Below are 20,325 nucleotides of genomic sequence, written 5' to 3' on the forward strand. Positions count from 1 at the left end.
AAAACCAAATACCATCTCCTTTCTCTCTGTGTGACTGTTGTTGGGAAGAAAGATGAGGGATTTAGCCTTCATTTTTGCAATTGTAGTAATTTTCATCTTGGTCGTATCATGCTGGAAAGTGTTGTATTTAATATGGTGGAGGCCCATGAAGCTGGAGAAATATTTGAAGAAACAGGGCATCAAGGGCCCTCCTTACAGGTTGTTGTATGGAAATCTGAAAGAAGAACGTAAGATGAAGGAGGAAGCACAATCCAAGCCCATCAGCCTCTCTCATAATATCACCCAACGTGTTGTCCCACTCACTGATCATACAATGAAAAAATATGGTATGTTCTAAAATGATTCCATTTTTTTTTTATTTTCGGTTAGTTTTTATTGTTTAGTTTTATGGGATTTTATATCTAAAACTAAAGGGTTATTATCATATAAGCTTTAGGATCTTGAAATTCAAAGTTCCAATTAGTGCAGTGGTATTTGTCTGGATAGTCAGAATTCTTTTTGGATTTATGAATTTCCTATCATCAAACTTCATCCCCCATTTCCCTAAGGCTATGTTTGGTTGGAAGGAAAAAGTAGGGAAAGGAAGAGAAATGTAAGGAAACTTTTACAAATTTTGTATAAGCTTCCTTACCTTTCCCTTCTTTTCCCTACATTTTCCTTCAAATCAAACATAGCCTAAATTGAAAGGATCTAATATCCTTATACCCCCATCTGTCTGCGCATCTAAATTGGAGCAGAACTTAGAAGCAGAATACAAATTTGGTTGGACACAAACATGGTGGAGTAGATAAAATCTTCATTAATATATGATAATTGATGAATGACAGTGATAATATATTTCATATATATCTTATATTTATTTTAGGGAATGTCTCCATATCTCATTTTTGATAAATTAGGCAAATCTCTTGTGAAAAGACAAAAATTACCCCTTTATCTAATCTATACTAACTATAAAAGAGGAATGCCTTTTTTTTTTTGGAATTTTCATTGGACGTTTTCTATTCCCCTTGTCTAAACATACAATGGGCATAAAGAGGGCATATATGTCATTTACTCTCATTTTAGAAACTGTCTACTTAACTGCCTAGAAACTGTCCAGAAACTGCCCACTTATAATTGTTCAGAAACTATCCATGAATTATAAATAGTTTTATCTTAGAAATACTGCTACATGCAAATGCACGTACATGTTTACTAGTTATAATTAACTATATGAACTCAATAAAACCATTTTCACTAGGATGGTATAAAAATATTAACAAAAAATTGGATTAAATGATTGTTTTAAGAATTTTGAGGTGGACTGAACGATAAAAACCCCAAAATTCAAAGTGGTAACTGTTAAAGATGTTATAATAAAATATTATTCTTTTAATATTTTATAATTTATAGTGAAAAAATTTCTTCTTTTAGTATTTAGATAAAACTTTATGCTAAACAATAAAGACACATATGATAGCCTGAGAATACAACTTGCTATACTCAGGCAATATACAAAGCGCATAGCTTTTCAGGCGTCAAAAATATAAAAATGCACATATATCCAAAAATATGCGAATGGGGGATAAACTAATTAGGTATACAGTAGAATGGAGGATAAATTAATTAGGCATACAGTTTTATATAGGGGTGATAATAGGCCAATTGGGCTTTGGCCAATAGAGGTATAATGTGGGTTGTGATGTGCTGGCATGGCACTATTTTGTGGGCCACCTGTGCTTTAGTGGGCTGTGCCGTGCTGGCATGCGGGCCTAGGTGGGCCATGCCTGCCTGGCCCAGAATCCCTCAAAGGTTAGGCCTGACATAATTCATGGCTGAGGTGGGTTAGTTTTTTTTTTTTTTTTTTTAAATTTGTTATTTTTTTTCATTTTTTTGCTAAGTAAAAATGCTAACAAATTTGGGAAAATAAAAATAATTAACAAAATATAAAATAGACAGCAAATTATAATGAAAATTTGATAAATTTTATTTCATTTGAATTTAATGAATACAAAGTAAAAAAATAAATTAAAAAAATTACAATGGAATTAGAATAAAATATAAAAATAGTATAATAAAATTGAAAATAGAAATTTACAATGGTATTGACTATTGAAAAATAATCGCAAATAACTTTTAAGGAAAATTGAAAAACAATATTTATAATAGTTTTAAAAATATTATACAATTATTGAGTACACAAAAATGACTTCATTATTTTGTTATTTTCTTCCGATCAACTCTTCAAGTTCCACCTCCCCCATCTCCTTGACCAATTTCATCAATCACTTGATTCATCAATTTATTAAGATATTGTGTATTATGCTATTCACCATATGCATTAACAAATTTATGGAATATTATTTGTTTATTGTAATATATCATAAAATTGATAGGCAATTTGGTTAGTCCTATCTAACCATCACACATGATATTATCATTTGGATATCCTCTAGCCAAATTGTATTTCAAATGGATTATGCCACCCCTTAATTTTAATCCACTTTGTGTGATGCCAATTTCCATCAACTTTTGTACGACATCTGTAATCGATATCTGGTTCTTCTTTTATTTTAGAGCCAAATCAAAATGATTCAAATGATAAAATCTAATTAAGTATTGAACTACCATAGTTCATATGTATAAAAGTTAAATAGAAATTTAAAATTTTGGTATAATAATTGATAAAAGTCTTATAAATGATAAATGTAAAATGTAATTAAGTAAACATTTCAAAATTATAAACTATCATGTTCACATTCAAATGGTAAATCCAAGTATCTAATTTTAATTTACCATGTTTACCTTTAAATTAAGATAATTATGCAATTTCAAGTATTAAATAGTTCAAGATTAACATAATAGCTTATTCTTAATTAATTCTTATTTATTTTCAATACTTTTTTTTAGAAAGAAAGAGGAGAATTTTATTGATGAAAGTTGTGGGAGACATGAACCTTACCCCTTAATGTAAACAGAACAAGGGAGTGTAGACATCTAAGAAAAATAGAAACTAAATATGCTATCAATTGGAATAAAGTGGGTGTGATAACCTTTATTTGGCCTTAAAGATCTACATGTTGGAGCCAAAAGCTTATTTGAATCCAGGTTCTCTTGTATTTGTAATCATTCTTCTTGTGTACAGTTACAAATTCTGTTTTTTTTTTTAATCTACGTCTCTTACTGTTTTTTTGGTGTTCTCTTTCTACTATTATATGGTCTCTCACTATTTTATTTTTGAATCTATGTCTTGAGTGTTTGGCCATTTCATTATCTTGGATCTTTGTCTTTGTTGAAACATGTTGGACTTCACTTTGATGATTATTATTGGTAGGTCACTTAATATCTATGTGTCTTTATATCGTGTCACTAAATCATCTCAACTCATTAATATCCAATCTTTTTAACTTTGAGTGAATCAACAAGAGTTGCCTTCTCCTTATCAACCTGATTAGATCTTCTGTTAGGTGTTGGCCGTAGTTTCAACTATGGGTGCATGCAAAATGGAGAAAATATTTTAGAATTGAGGATTTACATGCAATAGGTTGAAGTAAGGTAGAGAGCAAAAGCAAAGCAAGAGAAGGGCTGAAATCTTCTTCTTACGTATTTTGGTTTTCTTGAAAGCCTAATACAAGAAGATGGATTTTTGAGCAAGCCAAATAGAAGCTTCTTCTGTACACTTTTAAAATTAACCTAAGTTTATAAAAAGGTGAAAAAAACCCAACTAAAGTTACCTTTTACATGCTATAGAAAAAGACAAAAAAAAGTATTTGAACTTTCTAGCACATTAACCATAACATTCTCCCCCTGCTCTTGTTGGACTCCTAATGTGTCTCTTAATTCTCAAAATTTTCTCTAGTCAATGGCTTAGTGAATATATCAGCTAATTGCTCTTGGGTCCTGCAATACACTAGTTCAATTTCTCCATCTTCAATGGCATCTCAAATGAAGTGATGTTTGAGAGCAATGTATTTGGTTCTGCTATGATAACATAGGTTTTTTGACATAGTAACGACAGATTTGTTGTTGTAATGGATCACCGTAGCATCCTCTTGCTTCTCATTAATATCTTCCATAATTATTCTAAGCCAAATTATTTGACATGCTGCCATTGAGGCTGAAACATACTCTGCTTGGGCTGAAGATTCAGCTATTGATTTTTATTTCTTTGAGAACCAAGAAAACACACTACCACCAAAGGTAAAGCAATAACTAGAGGTGCTTTTCATGTTATCACCATATCCTCCCCAATTGCTATCACAAAAACGAACCAATCTCACATTATTTCCTTTGTCATCTTTAATTTATAATCCATGGTGCCTTGCACATATCTTATCACTCTTTTTACAGCTCCAAAATGAATGTGATTGGGATTGTTCATAAATCTGGATAGTAAACTGGTAGCAAGCATAATGTCAGGCTTTGTAACAGTGAGATAGAACAAGTTTCTAATCAAACTTCTATACAAAGTTTCATCCACCAGTAGAATAACTTACAGGTTTGCATCCAAACCTGTAGAATAACTTACAGGTTTGCATCCAAACATTTTGAATTTTTTGAGAACTTTTTCAGCATATTTACTTTGACAAATGAATACACCATCATCACTTTGATAAATTAGGAAACCAAGAGAGTGACGTAATAGTACCATATCACTCATTTGATATTTTTCATCATTTCATTTTTGAAATGTTCAATAATTTTCATATTGTTTCCAATAAAAACCAAATCATCAACATAAAGAGCAACAATGAGAATATCATCCATACAATGTTTCTTTACATACAAAGTAGGCTCATTCTTGCTTTTCATGAACCTTTTCTCAACAAAGTAAGCATAAATTTGACTATACCATGCTCTTGATGTTTGTTTTAATCTATATAGGGCATTCTTCAACTTGTACACATTGTCTTCCTTGCACTGAATCACAAAGTCTTGTGGTTGTTCTACATACACATCTTTTAATTCTCCATTCAAGAAAACTGATTTAATATCAAGTTGCCATAACAACCAACTTGTGAGTTGTAAGTGCAATGAGAGCTCTAATAGTGTTCAATCGTGCTACAGGAGCAAAAGTTTCAAAGTAATCAACAACGGACTATTGTGCATAGCCTTTAGCAATCAGCCTTGCTTTGTTTCTTTGCACAAAACCATCAGAATTATGTTTTACTTTGTAAACCCATTTAACACCAATCACTTCTTTATTATCTGGTCTATCAACCAACTCCCAAGTTTTATTATTTTCTATGATAAAAACTTCCTCTTTCATTGCTTTTTTTCAAGCTTCTTCCTTAATAACTTTTTCAAAGCTTTCTAGTTCCACAATACAAAAATTGCACATTGCATAAACATCACTCAAACTCCTCATTTTTCTTGAAGTTGAGCTAGAAGAAGATGAGCTTGAACTTGGAGATGATTGAAAAGCCCATTCATCATTTTGAGTTGTATTCTCTTACAAATTAGACATGGGAACATGTTCTTCAATTTTTTTTCTTACTCCCAATTCCAAATAGCTTTCTCATCAAACAACACATATCTACTAATAATCATCTTATTTGTTTTCAAACGTACAGCCTATAGCTCTTTGACATAGAGTTATATTCAACAAAATTACACTTCTCACTTGTTTCATCAAGCTTTGATCTCTTCTATTTTGGAATTTGGGTATAGCATACACTATCAAAACACTTTCAAATGTCTAACCGATGGTTTCTTTCCACTCCAAGATTCCAATGGAGTCATTCCTTTAATAGCAACAATGGGGCATTGGTTCATTAAATACATAATTGTGTTAACAACTTCAACGCAAAAACTTTTGTGAAGTTTTTTCCCATGTAGCATGGATTTAGCAATCTCCATCATAGTTTGATTCTTCCTCTCTGATACTATAAATTCCCATGTAGCATGGATGTAGCATGGATTTTGTTGAGGAGTATAACAAACTATAAATTGCCTTTTCATACCTTAATCTTCATAAATTTATCAAATTCATTTGAAGTGTACTACTCTTTGCCACAACCACTTCTCAATTTCTTAATGTAACAATCACTTTATTTCTTAACAAGACATTTACATTTTTTGAAAATAGTAAATACATCAGATTTTTCCCTCATAAAATAAGCCCAAGTCATGTGAGTATAATCATCAATAAAAAGAATGAAATACTTGTTTTGGGAATGAAAAGGAGTCCTCATGGGTCCACATAAATCGGTATGAACTAATTTCAACACTTTGTTGGCTCTCCATGCAACTCCTTTTGAAAATGGTTGTTAGTGATGCTTTCCAAGCGCACAACCTTCACAAATTTAATGCTTTTCTTCAATGTTTGAAAGCCTTTTAGCCATCTCCTTTTGTGATAACAACTTCAGTCCCTTGAAATTTAGATGGCCAAATCTTCAATGCCATAGCTATGACTCATCAACCTCATTGGCATTCGTAGCAACCTTTCTTGTATAATTTAATATTAGTGGAGAGCTTCTATTTATCTTTATTTTCACATTTTTCACCACATGTTTGTCATGGTCATAAATGATACAACCAGGATATTCAAAATGAAGTGAGTAACCATGCTCCAAAAGCTGTCCAACACTGAGAAGATTCTCATTCAACTCAAGTACAAATAACACATTATGTATAAATTTTGTTCCCATTTTTGTTTCAACATCTATTGTGCCTTTTCCCTTTACTATAACATATTTTCCATTTCCCAACTTCACTTTTGAGCTAAATGATGTGTCCATGTCAAGAAAAATATTTGGGTGCCCTACCATATGATTGCTACACCTTCTATCCAAGAACCACACATTATTATTTTTCTCTGTGACACTTTGACATGCATAAAACAAATTTCCTTATTCTTTTTCTTTTATAAAATTTTCTTACTGATTGTTTTTCAGTCTATAATCTTCTTGTAAATGGACAAACTTTTAAAAATAATAACATTGTAATTTTCCTTTATACCAACAATCTTTGTCAACATTGTTGCTTTTTTTGTAAATAGAAAACCATTGTGATGACCCTTCATCTCTAGTTTTTCTACCGAAATTACTTCTCCCTCTTCCTCTTGGATTTCTACTTCTTCCTCTTTCTCTTGCATATCTACCTCATCCATAAGAGTCTCATTTTCCATTTTCATGAGTTGAGGATGTCCTATCATGATCTTTGAAACTAACATTGAGTTTGAGATGGAATACACTATTGATTTTTTTAAGTGGCATGGCAATCTTTGCTCATATGATTTTAGTGATGCCAACAACTTGTGAATACTTAATTCCATGAGGTTGTTTGTTTCTTCAATGATAACCACAATAGGATCTAACTTCTCAGGTAAACTAATTAAAATATTCTCAACAATTCTCATATCATCAAATTTTCACCATGTGCTTTCATATGATTTATCAACTCCCTAAATCTACTGAAATAATCATTTAAATTTTCATTTTCCTTCACTTTCATATTTTCGAAATCTCTTCTAATAGATTGGAGTTTAACAACCCTTACCTTTTTTGTCTCCTTGAAACTCTTGCTGAAGTGTATCCCATGCTTCTATTGCCTTTTTAGTGCTCATTATCCTTGGGAAATTAGATTTACTAACTCCTCTTTGAATCATTGAAAGTGCTCCTGCATTCTAACTTCTCTTGTCCTTTAGTTATTTTTGTTGAATTGCTATGATACTTGCTACATTTTCTGGTTCTTCATATCGAAGGACAATAATATCCCATAAATCCAGAGACAAAAGAAAGATTTTCATTTTAACATACCAAAAATCATAGTCTTCTCCATAAAAAGTAGGAACTTGGACTTTGTTGAAATTAACAACATTAGTATTGGCTGTAGTTTCAACTAACTATGGGTGCATGCAAAATGGAGAAAATGTTTTAGAATAGAGGATTTTCATGTAGAAGATTGAAATAAGGCAAAGAGTAAAAACAGAGCAAGAAAAGGGCTGAAATCTTCTTCTTATGTATTCTAGTTTTCTTGCAAGAGTAATACAAGAAGATGACTTCTTGATCAAGCCAAATAGAAACTTCTTCTGTACACTTTTACTACTAACCCAGGTTTACAAAAAGGTGAAAAAGACCTAACTAAAGTTACCTTTTACATGCTGCAGAAAGAGACAAAAAAATAAACATAAAGTATTTTAACTTTCTAGCACATTAACCATAACATCTTCCAATTAATATTTGATATCAACTACCTCACGTTGATCGTCCTCCCTAGCTATTATTGATCATTTTCACAAACACCTGACTTGTCACCAAGTATAGCATCTCATTGAGTATTTTTATTCCCAAAATTTGCTAGGGTCTAGGTCTCAAAATCACTTCTTAATTTTTAATATAACCTTCATCCCCAATGATAGTTTGTTTTGCTTCTTCTACAATTGTTGTGACAGGGTTGTTACTGGCCTATTTCCCTTCAATTATGGGAGCAACATGAATTGATTCTATTGGTAGAGATTCAATTTGTTTAAAACTAGGACCTGTAGTAGGATCTACAATGAGGGAATCCATGTTGGGAGTGTCTTTCTCTTTTTTAGGACATATATGTGTGGTTGCTATTCTTGATGTTTAGTCGATATAGTGTTCTTGCCCTTTGGATGAGCATGGCCAATGACTAATCCTTCTTATCATCTTCTTTCTTGGTAATTTCTATTTTCTTCTTCAACTTATTGTGCTTGCAGTCCAAAGCCTTGCGTCCAAGCTTGAAACAAGGGGTTCAATAATCTGGTAGTTTCTCTTAAACAACCGATTTCCAAAACCTTTTCTTGCTAGAACCAATCCACACATGTTTCGAGTACATCCAACTGAACCCAAAACCTTGTTGCTTTAGTGCAGGAGAGAGTGATTGAGGCTAGGTTACATTTTAGAATAGGCCCAAAAGAATAATTGCAAATTGATCAAAGCAAGTTCTCCGCAAAGAAATTTGCTTTGAAAATTGATGCAAACTAGAACTATAGAAATCTCCCAACCTTACTCCAATTCTGGTGTCCATTTCATCGAAAGTAATAAGAAAGATTTGATCATAAACACCTCTTTCAACCAGATTTTCAAAAAAATCTTCCTTTGTAGAGAAACAAATCAAAATGTGGTTTGAGTCTAAAGAAATCACCTAGATCTCACCTATCAAATTGAACAAACGTAGAGCAAATCCCTTGTTCTTAGGGAGAGGTGGGTGTCCATGCATACTAGCTAATTAAAGCATGTTTTAGCACCTCATAGGATTGGAGTACTTTGTCATGGAAGAAGAGAATAGAAAAAGAATGGTTTCCCCATCAATGGGGAAGAAAGAACCTAATTAGTCATGATTGGTGGAAACTAGGGTTTATCTCATGATTATTTTTTGAGAAAAAACCCAAGGGCTAATTGCATTCCAAGACTCGGTTCAAAATTACAACAATTGTGCTAAGAATGAAGGAGTCATAGACCAAGTATGAGTGCAATGTAGAACAAGTCCATGACGTGCTACCGTATGGGCAACAACATTAGCATATTTGGGTGATGCTGTCCGATCCAAGGTGTCCCGAACTGAGGAAGCAGTAAATAGTCCTGCCTACTGGATGAGGCCGAGGTGGAAGGATGAAGTCGTGCACTGGAATCTACAATTCCCCGAGTAGGTACTCTGATGCTCAAGTCAGTCAATTTGAAGGGTAGGTGGTCTGACTGAGCAAGTAAGAATAGTGCTGGTCCGACTAGAAAGGTAGATCAAAGGTATTCAAAGTCCAAAGGTTCCTTAACCTAGGCGAAGATTACCTATTTATAATTGGAGGCCCATGTTCTATTCGAATGAGGTTTTTAGGGTTGTCGGGATGAGGTTGCCCGCTGAGGTCTTTGGGATGACTCTTCCCCAACAGGATTTACTTCCTCGCTTGTGCAAGACACTCCTTGGTCGCATTTATCTATCCCATGTGGTGCTGACGTGGTTTGGGAGATAAGCTAGCCACGGAGGCTACCACATGGCATCCTTGGCCAGCTCAACCATAACCCAAATACTAGGTATAAATCAAACTAAGGAGGAAGGAAGATATGAAAATAAGCTCTTGCAATTGACCACCAATATTCATAGTAGCCAAGGGGATTAGATATTGCTGCCTAGCTTGAAGCTTGACAAGTGTGAGAGCATCCACGACCTTCAAATATAACATTAGAAAACTGCATTTATGAGGCAAAGGAAAAGCGTATGCCTTACCCATTTGAGGATTACAAGGAGGGTAAGGTATTGCTAGGGCTGTTTACGGGTCGGGTTGAGTCGGTTTACTGGCGTTTTTCCAACCGACCTGACGTGATTAGTTTAGCTAGAAATGAAACGGAAACCGACCCAGTACTAAGTAAAACCGACCTGGTCGGTTTGGGTCGGTTTTGTGAATAATTCTCTTGGTGTGAACAATAAAGGATTCAAGTCTAAGAAAGCAAAGGCTGGATGCTTGGAAATTAAAAATGATTTGATGGATTAAAACTGATATTTTATATATCAGAAATTTTATATATAATATGTATATTTATGCAATAAAGCTGAAATATATATATATATATATATATATATATATAATATCTGAAATATATTATATATATAATATATATCTAAGTCAGTTTGGGTCAGTTTGGTTTCGGTTTTCACACATGAAAACCAAACCAAACCATCGGTTTTTGTTATTTTGTAACCCGAAACCTACTGGTACTAAAAAAAAACCGGCCAACTTGGGTTGGTTGGTTTGGTCGGTTTGGGTCTTGTTATGAACATCCCTAGGTATTGCTCTAGCAAATAGAAAATCATCATTGTGGTCCTGAACAAATAGACCAGCGGAGATGCCTTCCAAACATACAATGGTGTGAATATTGATTTTTAAAGAGCTCAAAGGTGGAGCTTGCCGGTGAATATGCATGGGCAATAAAGTCTGCCCAAATGGGATTTCCTACTCACTTTTCCTACCGACTTGTCGGTGAATATGCATGGCCAATAAAGCTTGCCCAAACAGGATTTCCTACTCACTTTTTCTACCCACTTTCTACCCGCGCACAGTGAATTGAGAGAAATGTGGCTGAAATTCACGACGGGAAGAGAGTGGGTAGGAAAAGTGAATAGGAACATCTGTAAAACCATAGTGTACTTTGTGGAATTGCATACAAGAACCATACTAATCTGGTTGTACACCTAGACATAGGTAGAGAATATATGATATATCTTGCTTGTAAGAGGCTAATATGGAAAAAAAAATCATTTATCCAACTTCCTAAGATAAAAATCATTTACAAGAATCAATGACATGGTAATTATTTTTTGGTATTTAAATAGGTAATTTCTATTTATTTTTAGTTCTAAAATAAATAAAAAATAAAATCAAAATTTTGACATACAATTGTATTGGATTTGTGGAAATGGTGGATCATCTATAGATCTACAATATAATTATTATCTATCGTCACACATCATGTAAAACACATCAATTTCTCTTTTTATGTAATTTTATTATTTTTTTTGAAATTTCATTAAAAAATTTAGACCTAATTATAATTTCTAAGCTCTAACTTCTATGGGATGGGAGAGGAATCCAGTTATCTTATTAAGCCATCAAGGGTACATGCATACAACTTCTAAGTGAATATGCAATTAATAATTATTTCTTATTGAAACAATTATTTTGTATCTTTTATTCCAAAACTTATAAAAGATTAAAAAAATGAGTGTTAATTTTGAATTTTCTTGTATAATCACATGCAAACACATTTATGAAAGAGAACTATAACTATACATCTCTATTTTCACACAGACTAATATATATCTTTCAACCATAAGTACTTTTGTAAAATAAGATGCATCAAAACAGTAGAATTACTTATTTGATTGTCCTTGTCGCATGTGGATTTATGCTCTTTTTTTTTTTTTTTTGCTTTTATAAGATTAAATTATCTTTCATTGACTGGCATGGACTATGTAACATGATTTGGCTTAATAACATATTCTTTAGGTCCTTGGCTCTAAAATGCAAGCTTTTAGTTTATGTTATATAAATAATCTCTCACATATGTCTCTAATTCATAAGTTCTTATGGTTGTTGATTTATTACTGATTATAAAATGCAGGTAAAATGTCAGTAGTATGGTATGGGGTAACTCCTACATTACATATCATGGATCCAGAGCAAGTAAAGGATATCCTATCTAACAAAATTGAACAATTTCAGAAACTACATAATCCATTCACTGAGCAACTATTACCTGGGCTTGCAAACTATGAAGGAGAAAAATGGGCAAAACATAGAAGGATCGTTACCCCTGCCTTCCATCTAGAGAAGTTGAAGGTTGTTTTCTATAATATTGTTCTTTATTTTGTACTTTAATTTTTATTTCCCCACCCATTACATGAGGCTATGTTTGGCTTTGACAGGAAATAATAGAGAAGCAAGAACTTGAAAGGAAGGTTTTTGAGGAATTTCAGAAACTTTGTTAAGAACTTTACCTCAAATTTCTGTTTTTCTCTTATTTTCAATCAATCCAAATATAGCCTGAAGGCAACCATCTTGAGGCTTATTAATAACCATCATATCCTAATACAAGTACATATATTTTCTTTATGATCAGTGAGGAAGAAGTAAGAAATGTACTTGGAAAAAATACCAGAATTTCCCTCTCTTAATTAACTTGTATCATAAATACTCATTTTACTCTAACAATGTTTTGTTTCTTTTTTCCCTTTGTAACAGAGGATGCTACCAGCATTTTTAGCTGGTTGTAATGAATTGATCAGAAAATGGGACCGATTGGTTGAACCAGAAGGTTCATGTGAATTGGACATGTGGCCGGAAGTTCAAAATCTTACTGGAGATATCATTTCCCGGACAGCATTTGGCACAAGCTATGAAGAAGGAATGCGTATATTTCAACTTCTAAATGAACACGCCAAGATTATTATCCAGGATTTGATATACACATTCATCCCAGGTTACAGGTCCAATTGGGTTCTAACTGATCGATTTTTACATTATTTCTAAAGACTAATTTTAAACTCTCTCTTTCCCTCGCCTTTTAGCTACTGATCACTCCGGATTTGCTACCCATAAATTGTTAACTGCAACACCCATGACATTAAACACCACTGCCGTGTATTCAGAACATCTCCCCATGAATGTCAAGGGAGATATTCCCAATGTGCAACTGTAATTATATATACATGGGTAGGAATGTGGGAACAGCTTGTTTGTGAGTAAGAGATCCAATAGGGATGGCAACAGGTTGTGTTTGGGGAGGGTTTGTGAATTCTAGACCCTGACTGTCTCCCTAAACCTCCTAACCCATACCCACCCTAAAACCTGTAGCAGGTTGGATTTTACTCCCCTGCACATAAAAAATGCAAAACCCTTCCCAATCCTACCCTCCTTGCATTCAGGGGTAGAGGCAGGTTGGGTTTAGAGCCCGTATATAATTTCCTATTATTTTTTATTATATATAAACAACAAATAAGTAAAGTAACACAAACAAACAACAAAATTTCCATTTATTTGATTCGGACCATGTAGAAAACACAAACTATCAATTATCTTTTACATAAAATTCAAACATGAAATTCAAGAGTTAATACATAAAGCTTATATGCTTTCCAACAATATGTGGATCGGGGAGGATTGGGTTTAGCCTAATACTGTACCTTACCCTTACCCATACGGGTTGCAGAATACCAAAACCCATCCTTCAAGCAAAACAACCTGCCCCGTGTCTGGGCGAATACCCACCGGGTAGGGTAGAAATTGCCATTCCTAGGATCTAAGCCCGCATAGTGATACATATTGTTGCATGTAAGCATGCTAATTTATGGCCATGACCAAAAGAGATGTGTCAAAATTCTGATTAATTATGAATTAAATATCCTCTTTTAGCTTATGAGATTGCACCATGAAGTATCAGATATTTTGCCTTTTAAGTATCCAGAAGATTATTGACAATTTGACATTTTCCTCCTTTTCGTAAATGATAAAGAGATCACCTTTACGTAGTTGTAGTTGCAAGAGTTTGATAGTTATGCTAAGTAATCCACGTGATTCTTTTATGCAGATTATTACCAACAAAAATGAACAAAAGGATTAAGGAAATAAATAGGGAGGTGGAAGCTCTATTGAGGGGAATCATCAAACAGAGAGAACTGTCTATAAAATTAGGGGAAGCTACTAAAGATGACTTACTGGGGTTGCTACTAGAATCCAACTTTAAAGAGATTCAAGAACATGGTGCAATGAGTAATGAGGAACTCATGGGGGAATGCAAGCTATTCTACTTTGCAGGACAGGAGACTACAGCAAATTTGCTTCTGTGGACAATAGTTGTATTAAGTATGCATCAGGTGTGGCAAAAAAGGGCAAGGGAAGAGGTCTTGGAAATCTTTGGAGAAAACAAACCAGATTTTGATCAGCTAAATCGCTTGAAAATTGTAAGAACTCTCCTTGTGCCCCTGCTTAATTAATTATATATCAAATTGATAATTGATCGAATGAAAATGCAATCTAGTATATATACAAAGTTCATTTGTTGATTTATTTAACTTGTGTTCCTCTAACCTCCAATGCAGGTGCCCATGATCCTGTATGAAGTTCTTAGATTATATCCTCCAGTGTTTTTGAGTGCTCGATGCAGTGACAAGAAGATAAAACTAGGAAAAACCTGTTTGCCTCCTGGAATACAGTTGTTGATACCCATAATTTCCATCCATCATAGTCGAGAATTTTGGGGTGAAGACGCGGAAGAATTTAAACCAGAGAGGTTCTATGAAGGTGTTTCTAAAGCAGCAAAAACTCAAGCCTTCTTCCCATTTGGTTGGGGTCCTCGGATTTGCATCGGGCAGAACTTTGCAATGGCAGAAGCAAAGGTGGCACTGGCCATGATTCTACAGAACTTCTCCTTTGAGCTCTCACCCTCCTACACTCACGCTCCCATGGGTGTTATAACTCTTCAACCCCAATATGGTGCTCAGATCATTTTACATAAATTATGATACTTTAATTTACCTGTATCTCTTGGAGTACAAAAGTATAATAAGATGAGTGGTTCTGTTAAGACTCCATTAATTTACTACTGATACTCTGAAATCTGATGTAAGAACTTATAATTAGAACTCTTGGTTGCTAACATGTATGCATCTAGAAGTTCCATGAGTAGTCCACTCAAAGGATATCTAATCAGTTGGCGATTAAGTTCTATTGGCCTAGATCAAAAGAAAATCTCTTAACTACCAATCTGTTTAATTGGAGGAAGCCAACATGCCAATAGTAGGCATGGAAACCATGCATTCAGTTGATTTTTCGATTGGCATAGGATGGAATCAACTCAAGATCAATAGGATAAACAAATTGCACTTATTAATGACTTACCTTCATGAAGCTTCAATTTCACTGATCTCAAGAGCAAAAAAAGATGTTCCCATCTGGAAAAGATGTTTGGGATTTCAGCCTTGTCTGTAAACCTTATATTGAAAGTTTACATTATAAGGTTTGATCAGACGAACTGTTTTGATCCTTTTTCACTACTAATTTTATTATTATATGATATATATTTTATGTATTATTATTATTATATATTATATTTTTTTTCTATATATAATATTGTTGGGTTGGACTTATTTGGGAAAGCCTGAGCCTGCCCCAAAAAATAATCAGGCCCGATGTTTAAAGCCTGAGCCCAAGCCCGTGGGCTTAAAATGTTGTCCAAGCCCGATTTTGAATGGGTTGAGCCAGGTCAACCCATTAGGCTACGTAGCCCATGATCATCTAGTTTCGGGTGACCAACTCCCCGATCCAACCAAGCTGGTTTAATCTCCAATAATTGTCGAGAATTTATAGCGAAAATACACAATTATTGAAAATAAATTTATAATAAAAATACAACAAATAATTAATAAATATATAATGAAAACAATAATTTTGAAAATACAATAAATACTAAAAATTATTAAATTAGTCAATAAATAGTGCAATATCCAATTATAGTTTAATCTCTAGCAAATTGTTAATCGGTAAATTATAACAAAAATACAATTAAACAAATAAGTGCAACATATTAAATACAAAATATAAAAAATAATATTTTAGTCTCCAATAATTATTGAGAATTTTATATTAAAAATAAAACAAAAATAGATTCATACATAGTTGGTAAAAATATATTTATCACAAATACAATCAATAATTACTGAAAATACACTAAATATTAATTTTAGTATATACAAATATATAATAAATATAGATAAATAATTGCAAATTATTATTAATAAGTATTGTTTTTTAAAGTTATTACATAATTTCCTTATTTAACCTATTTTTTAATTAATATTCAAAATATGATTTAGTTATTAATTTTTTTTATATTAAGCATATTTAAAAATTAGTTATTTACAGTATTGGTTATTTATTCAAATAATGTCATTATTTATATTTTTAAAATATTAATTATTTATTGAATTTAATAATTTGTAAAATTATAATTTATACTATTATTATATAATTTCATTATGTTATTAATGTCTAAATAATTTTGTCATTTAAATTTTCAAAATATTATTTCGTTATGAAATTGAATAATCCATAAAAATATTATTCTTGTGTTTGTAGTAAATATTAAAATATCAAATAATATTTAAAATTTGTTATTTAAATTTTATTTATTTTATGTTATATAATTATTTAGCTATTTTTTATGTTTTTATGTAAAGTATTTATTTATTTATATATTTAAGTAATATTTTTGGCTTTAAATTTTTATTATGTGAATAACATTTAAACAAAATTTTCGTTTAACTTTTTAAAATATTGTTTAGTTATTAAATTGAATAATCCAAAAAAAAATATTATTTTTGTGTTTATAATAAATATTTTAAATTTATTAAATAATTTCATTATAATGTTTAAATAATTCTTAAATTTTTTAATTCAAACTTTGTTTCGATAGATATAAATCAAAAGTGGGAGAGGATAAATAGGAGCTAGAGATAATTTAGGGGAAGGTGGGGGATTGTGTTGCCACTTTGCTAGATAATATAAAACCAAATCTCTCTTTCTTTCCTTTATAACTAACTCCCATGCCACGTGGCTTAATGACTGGATTGGGTAGGGAAAAAGAGGAAAGAGAGAGTGAATGGGAGAGCTACAAAGGGGTAAGGGAGAAAGAAGGGGACTACTGCTGTTGTAGAATGGATGAAGGAAAGGACTGCTGATGTAGAACATATTCTCGGTTTATAATGTAGTATAGTATAGATAGAGAGAATAAGACGTCTGGATAGAGAGAATAAGAATGATAACAAAAGACAGGGTTCAAATGGCATAGTAAATCCTTTTTTGCCACTTAAGGAGTAAAATTTAAGTAGAGTATGTAAATTGATCCATTAATGGTATCCTTTGGATTTAGAACAGACTTCGATATTGCATTTCATTTACAAATTAAATTAAAAAGTGAAAACCACAATTTAGGATAATTAACTAGGAAATGACACCTTACTATATAAGTAGGGTCAGTATTTTGATATTTTGTATTTATGTATTCTAATAAAATTTGTTTGACGCCCATTTTCTATGTTTTTATTTTATTTGACTTTGTATATATAGAGTTGTTATTTAATTTAAGAGATTAAATGGAGTTGCTTTTTTACACAAAACCCAATTTTATGCATCTTGCATCACTTGAAATGAGTTTGTTTTTGTTTTTTTCCTGAAAGTGGAAGTGGAGGTAACAACTACCATTTGAGTGGGTAAACACATGTTTGAGGAATGAATTACGATTTTTGAGATGCTCTTCCTTGAGAAAATAAGATGCCACTTGTTTGAGGGAGAAGCACACAAATTTGAGGGCTTTCTAGTGAATGACCCCGTGTTATGTACGGGGATGTTCATTATTATGTAGGATATATAATTGATTCTCAACATTTGATTTTACTAAGGTACCTAATTAAAAATAATTATTTGATAATTTCCGTTTTATGTGTATGTACTTTGCATTAAAGAATTAATAATGTTATAATTAAAGGATACACAATGGTTAAGACAAAAATGTGTTGGAAGTAACAAAAATAGTTGAGAAAAAAGCACAAATTGTCATATAACATAGAATAAAATAAAGGTATCCTTTTCTTGTTGTTCACAATCTCTATTTCTTATAGTCCTGAAATAAGGAAATAAGACGAAAATTTGAATAATTGTTGAAAATATCATAATATTAAAATGGTCATCAGAATGCAAATTTATAATTAAAAATTGTAATAATATTAAAGGTATCCTTTTCTTGTTGTTCACATTCTCTATTTCTTATAGTCCTGAAATAAAATGGTCACCAATAAGATATCTGGAGTCATCGATAGTACCGGAGCAGGCCAGAGATGTGGACGGATGGAAGAACTGGTAGCATGCCAATAGTTGTAAAAGAAGGAGATGCAGGAGCTAGATGACTGTGGATGGGAACATTAATTGATTCACTGAAAATGACATCACCAGAGATGTAGATGATGATGGAAGACATTGATACCCTTTGTCGTTGGAGCTGGAGGATTAGCCAATAAAAATGCATGGATTAGAACAAAATATGCACGGAGGTGGGGCCCAAGTTTGCTGCAGGGGTGCAAATCAACTACGCCAGCTTGGCTTCTGGCCCTGGGTGCATATATAGAGTTCCTCCAGAGTGGCCCAAGTTTGCTGTTTAGTTTTGCTTCCAAAATCCAACATGTATGTAGGGGTGGATTCGAGCTAGACCAGGCCGAATAGTACGAGGTTCAAATTCAGCATAAGACTGTTCTACATGGTTTGAGCTTTGTTCGAGTTAGAAACTTGAGCTCGAGCTTGGCTTGAGTAAAAAATTCATAAGCTCTAGTTCGACTTGGCTCGGCTCAAGCTTAATTTTGAGAAAAAATAAAAAATTATATATAAAAATATTTTTATTTGATATTTAAAAAATTAAGAATTATAATAATTAATAATTATAATATATATATTCGCTGGCTCACGAGCCTCACGATGCCAGTGAATTGGGCTTGAAGCTCGGTTGAAACCGAGCTGAGTTCGAACAATTTGTGAAAAGCTCAACTCGTTACTATCCCTACATACATGTGCCAAAGCATGCAGATGGGGTCAAAGAGGAAAGTAGCCAATTGTGGAGAAGTCTATCTTGGTGCATGCCGGATTCACAGTGCATGTGACTAATGGCGCCTCTCAGGAAGATGATTCAGGAGGACAGAGGTAAGATCCAAATATCCACATTCACTAATGTGCAGCCAATATTAGTGAATGCACCTTGGTTGAACTTTTAAAAAATTAATTCCATAATTTTGATAAACATATGTGTATCCATCTCATAGAAACTTTTTTCTACCATTAGGGTCATTGAACCGGGTTTGTATTGGCACCCATCTGAATCAAAATCAATTTGAACCGGTTGGATGGATTAATAAGTATATTAAATTGGACCAGCCCAGATTTAATAGTATAGTTGGATTGGACGTGATCCATCTGTAATGGATTTATTTTGGACTGGGTTGAATTGAATCAATATCCAGTCCATTGATATAATATGATAGTATGGGTGTCAATGGACCAGATTTTGATTGGACCTAATCTAAAATAAACCAATTTTAACAGATTAAATGCTCCAACAATGACTTGAGCAAAGTATTTATACGATTGGACTGGACTTGGTCCATCCTTTGCGGACTCATATTAGATTAGGCTGGGTTGGACAGATATTTGATCCATTGACACTTGACAGCCCGATCTATCATTAGACAAATTTATATTAGTTGAGCAATCACTGCAACCTACAAATTGATTGATGGACAGAACCACAAAAATTTGCCTTTATAAGTAAAAAATTATTACGAGATGGAAGTTTCTAAAAGAAACTCTTGTTACATGTTTCTTTCCATAGGAAAATGATACATAACAGATACAAGCCATATAGGCCAGGGCTCACACATGACAATGCATCAATGTGTTGAAAAAAGAATGTTATATTTTTCTTTTTGAAAGAAAATGAAATGTGACAAAATATGATTCACACATGCATCAGCATGTTGAAAAAAGAGTTCATAAAGTTTTTCATTGAAAATCATAGAAAACAAAAGGGGTGTATACTTGTCCCCCATGCTCTTTTTCTTTGATGTAGGTCATTTGATCTAACAATGGTGTTTGGGTTATGGTTGATTTGGCCCTTGGGTAATACATGTCACTTCTGTAGCCACCTTATCATGTCGGCCATGTCGACATCACATCAGATGGATAAGTGCGACCAAGATAAGAGAGCAACATACGGATGAGAACCTCATCTTGACAACCACGAAAGCCTTATTTGAACAGGACACAGATCCTAGCACCCATACTGTTAC

At 32.9% G+C, this 20,325-nt stretch overlaps 1 protein-coding gene across 1 annotated transcript; it reads left to right on the plus strand.

The window, feature by feature from the left end:
• LOC148867196 (cytochrome P450 CYP72A219-like) lies at window positions 1-15,135 on the plus strand. Its single transcript, XM_088980051.1, has 5 exons — window positions 1-326; window positions 12,063-12,280; window positions 12,683-12,927; window positions 14,028-14,400; window positions 14,539-15,135. The coding sequence occupies exons 1-5, from the start codon at window positions 53-55 to the stop codon at window positions 14,959-14,961; spliced, it is 1,533 nt and encodes a 510-aa protein (XP_088836177.1). The 5' UTR covers window positions 1-52; the 3' UTR covers window positions 14,962-15,135.
• Window positions 15,136-20,325: the final 5,190 nt, after the last annotated feature.

This window comes from Nelumbo lutea, chromosome 3, assembly GCF_056320005.1.
Source record: "Nelumbo lutea isolate HS-2025 chromosome 3, American lotus-T2T, whole genome shotgun sequence".
In the NCBI taxonomy this organism is placed as follows: Eukaryota; Viridiplantae; Streptophyta; class Magnoliopsida; order Proteales; family Nelumbonaceae; genus Nelumbo; species Nelumbo lutea.

Coding starts and splice junctions, on each gene's coding strand:
- LOC148867196 (XM_088980051.1), top strand. CDS start 53: ATGAGGGATTTAGCCTTCATTTTTGCAATTGTAGTAATTTTCATCTTG. Junction 327..12,062: donor TCATACAATGAAAAAATATG/GTATGTTCTAAA, acceptor TATAAAATGCAG/GTAAAATGTCAGTAGTATGG. Junction 12,281..12,682: donor TCCATCTAGAGAAGTTGAAG/GTTGTTTTCTAT, acceptor CCTTTGTAACAG/AGGATGCTACCAGCATTTTT.